Source organism: Gossypium hirsutum, chromosome D06 (assembly GCF_007990345.1).
Source record: "Gossypium hirsutum isolate 1008001.06 chromosome D06, Gossypium_hirsutum_v2.1, whole genome shotgun sequence".
Lineage (NCBI taxonomy): Eukaryota > Viridiplantae > Streptophyta > Magnoliopsida > Malvales > Malvaceae > Gossypium > Gossypium hirsutum.
The window spans coordinates 5,324,570-5,326,706 of NC_053442.1; the positions used below are offsets into that span (position 1 = coordinate 5,324,570).

Genomic DNA, 2,137 nt, shown 5'->3' on the forward strand with positions numbered 1-2,137 from the left:
AGAGGTAGATTATTTTTCTTGAGCCTGTTGCCTCTCTTTTAATGATGAGTTGAGCTTTGTTAAATCTGCCTTTAACCCTAATTTAACTCCTTATTTAGAATGAATAAAATCCCTTAGTGCCATAATCATAATGCTCAGTTATTTCTTGAGCAAAAACATTGGTGTTTTGTTTGTCTATAGTGGTGGCTTTCTTTTTTCCTATTTGTGCTTATTTTTTGTTCAGTTATCGAAGGTGTCCTTAGATTTGCACTTTGCTTTGCTTATTTTAGTTTGTTTCAGTTGAATACCATGGAGAAAAGGCTTTATAATGCAACTAAGAATGGCGACAAGAATGAGTTACTTTGTTTGCTACACGAGGATGCACAGCTTCTCGACAGATTTACCAAAGCTCGTTACCCTGAAACACCTTTGCATATAGCTGCCATGCTTGGCCATTCTGAATTCGTTGATGAACTTCTCATCCGAATGCCTGAGCTGGCCAAGGAATTGGATTCCCGAAGGCCATCAGCGCTTCACTTAGCAGTAGGTAAAGGTCACGGGCAAATTGTGATAAGGTTACTCCAGGTTAACCCTGATATGTGCCTTATTTGTGACATTGATGGGAGGAACCCACTTCACGTTGCAGCCATGAAAGGCCACCTTGCTGTGCTGCGAGAGTTGTTTCATGTTAGACCCTGGGCAGCTCGGTCTCCAATGACCCAAGGTGATACCATTTTGCATGCCTGTGTGAGGTGGAATCAGCTTGAGGCCTTGAAATTATTGGTGACCGAAGGAATTTCGGATGAAGAATTTGTGAATCGTCTAAACAACGAGGGTAACACTATCTTACATATGGCAATAACGGCTAACCAAACACAGGTGTTTAGCATGAATTTTTTTTTCAAGTTTGAATATTTCAAAGTAATAATTACTTAATGAAAAACACATATATATAAAATGCAGGCCATAAAGTTTCTCATTCGTAGGGAAGATGTGGACAAAAATATCGAGAATAAAGATGGCTTGAAGCCACTCGAGCTTTTATCACAAAATCAAAGAGATGAGTTTGCCAAGGATGAGTTATTGTCTGACACAATAAGGAGCAAGATCTTAGTATCCACACAAGAACCTGATCAATCAAATGCAATATTGGAAGCTAGGAGAAGCAATGTTGATTGGTTGAAAAGAAAACGCCACAACCTAATCCTGGTGGCTTCCCTGCTAGCAGACATGGCATTCCATGCAACCGTCAATCCCCCTGGTGGAGTTTGGCATGACAACGACCCAAGCCACAGGGCAGGGCATTCTGTATTTGCAGATACATATCCAAATACATATACCCAATTCCTCATGTCAAATACATTTGGTTTCATGGCATCTCTCATCGTCATCCAATTGCTTATAAGCGGATTAACAATCCGGCGTAAGTTGTTTAAGCGGGTTTTAATAGCCGTCATGTCGGTTGCCATTGCTGCCATGGGATTTGCATATGCAGTCTCTCTCGTACCTTTAACATCCGATCCTGCATACTCTTGGCTATTCATAAGGTTTTGGACCATCTTCATGATCTTACTGTTTACTGCGCGGGCAGTTCGACAGATGATCAAAATTTTCAAGTTTGTGGGGAACTTAATAATGAGGTTCATAAACTAGATCTCTGCTGAAGCTTAATAATTTTGTAGATTTTTTTTTTTTTTGTATCTTCACAGTTTGTTGAGGAGGTTAAATGCATGGCAGTAGTTGCCAATTGGAGGCTCCAAAGTATTAATCACAAAGCGTAAATATTGAAATAACAGGGTATGTATGATCTAATGTTCTCATATTCAGATTAGGGTACCCCTTTTTTTTACGCACATGTGAGCACAATAATTCATTGCAAAGGCCAAAGATATGTATAAAGGTACATGCATATGCTATTTCTTCAAATTTCTTCGTAGAAAAACTAAGCACCGATAACAAAGTAATCGTATTTTCTTCCATAAAAAGCTATATTATATACATATGCTATTTTCTTTCATCTTTGTAGTTTTATAATAGTATATGGTCCAAATTAATTTTTTATAATAGTATATGGTCCAAATTTTTAAGTAAAATTATAGATATTATTTCAACAATTCTATTAAGTATAATTTCTTATAAACAATTCTATTAAGAATAA

General features: G+C 37.4%; 1 protein-coding gene across 1 annotated transcript; it reads left to right on the top strand.

Annotated features, from left to right (window-relative positions):
* The first annotated feature begins 288 nt into the window (after positions 1-288).
* LOC107948105 (ankyrin repeat-containing protein At5g02620) lies at positions 289-1,632 on the top strand. Its single transcript, XM_016882574.2, has 2 exons — positions 289-858; positions 943-1,632. Exons 1-2 carry the CDS (start codon positions 289-291, stop codon positions 1,630-1,632), a joined length of 1,260 nt encoding a protein of 419 aa, XP_016738063.2.
* Positions 1,633-2,137: the final 505 nt, after the last annotated feature.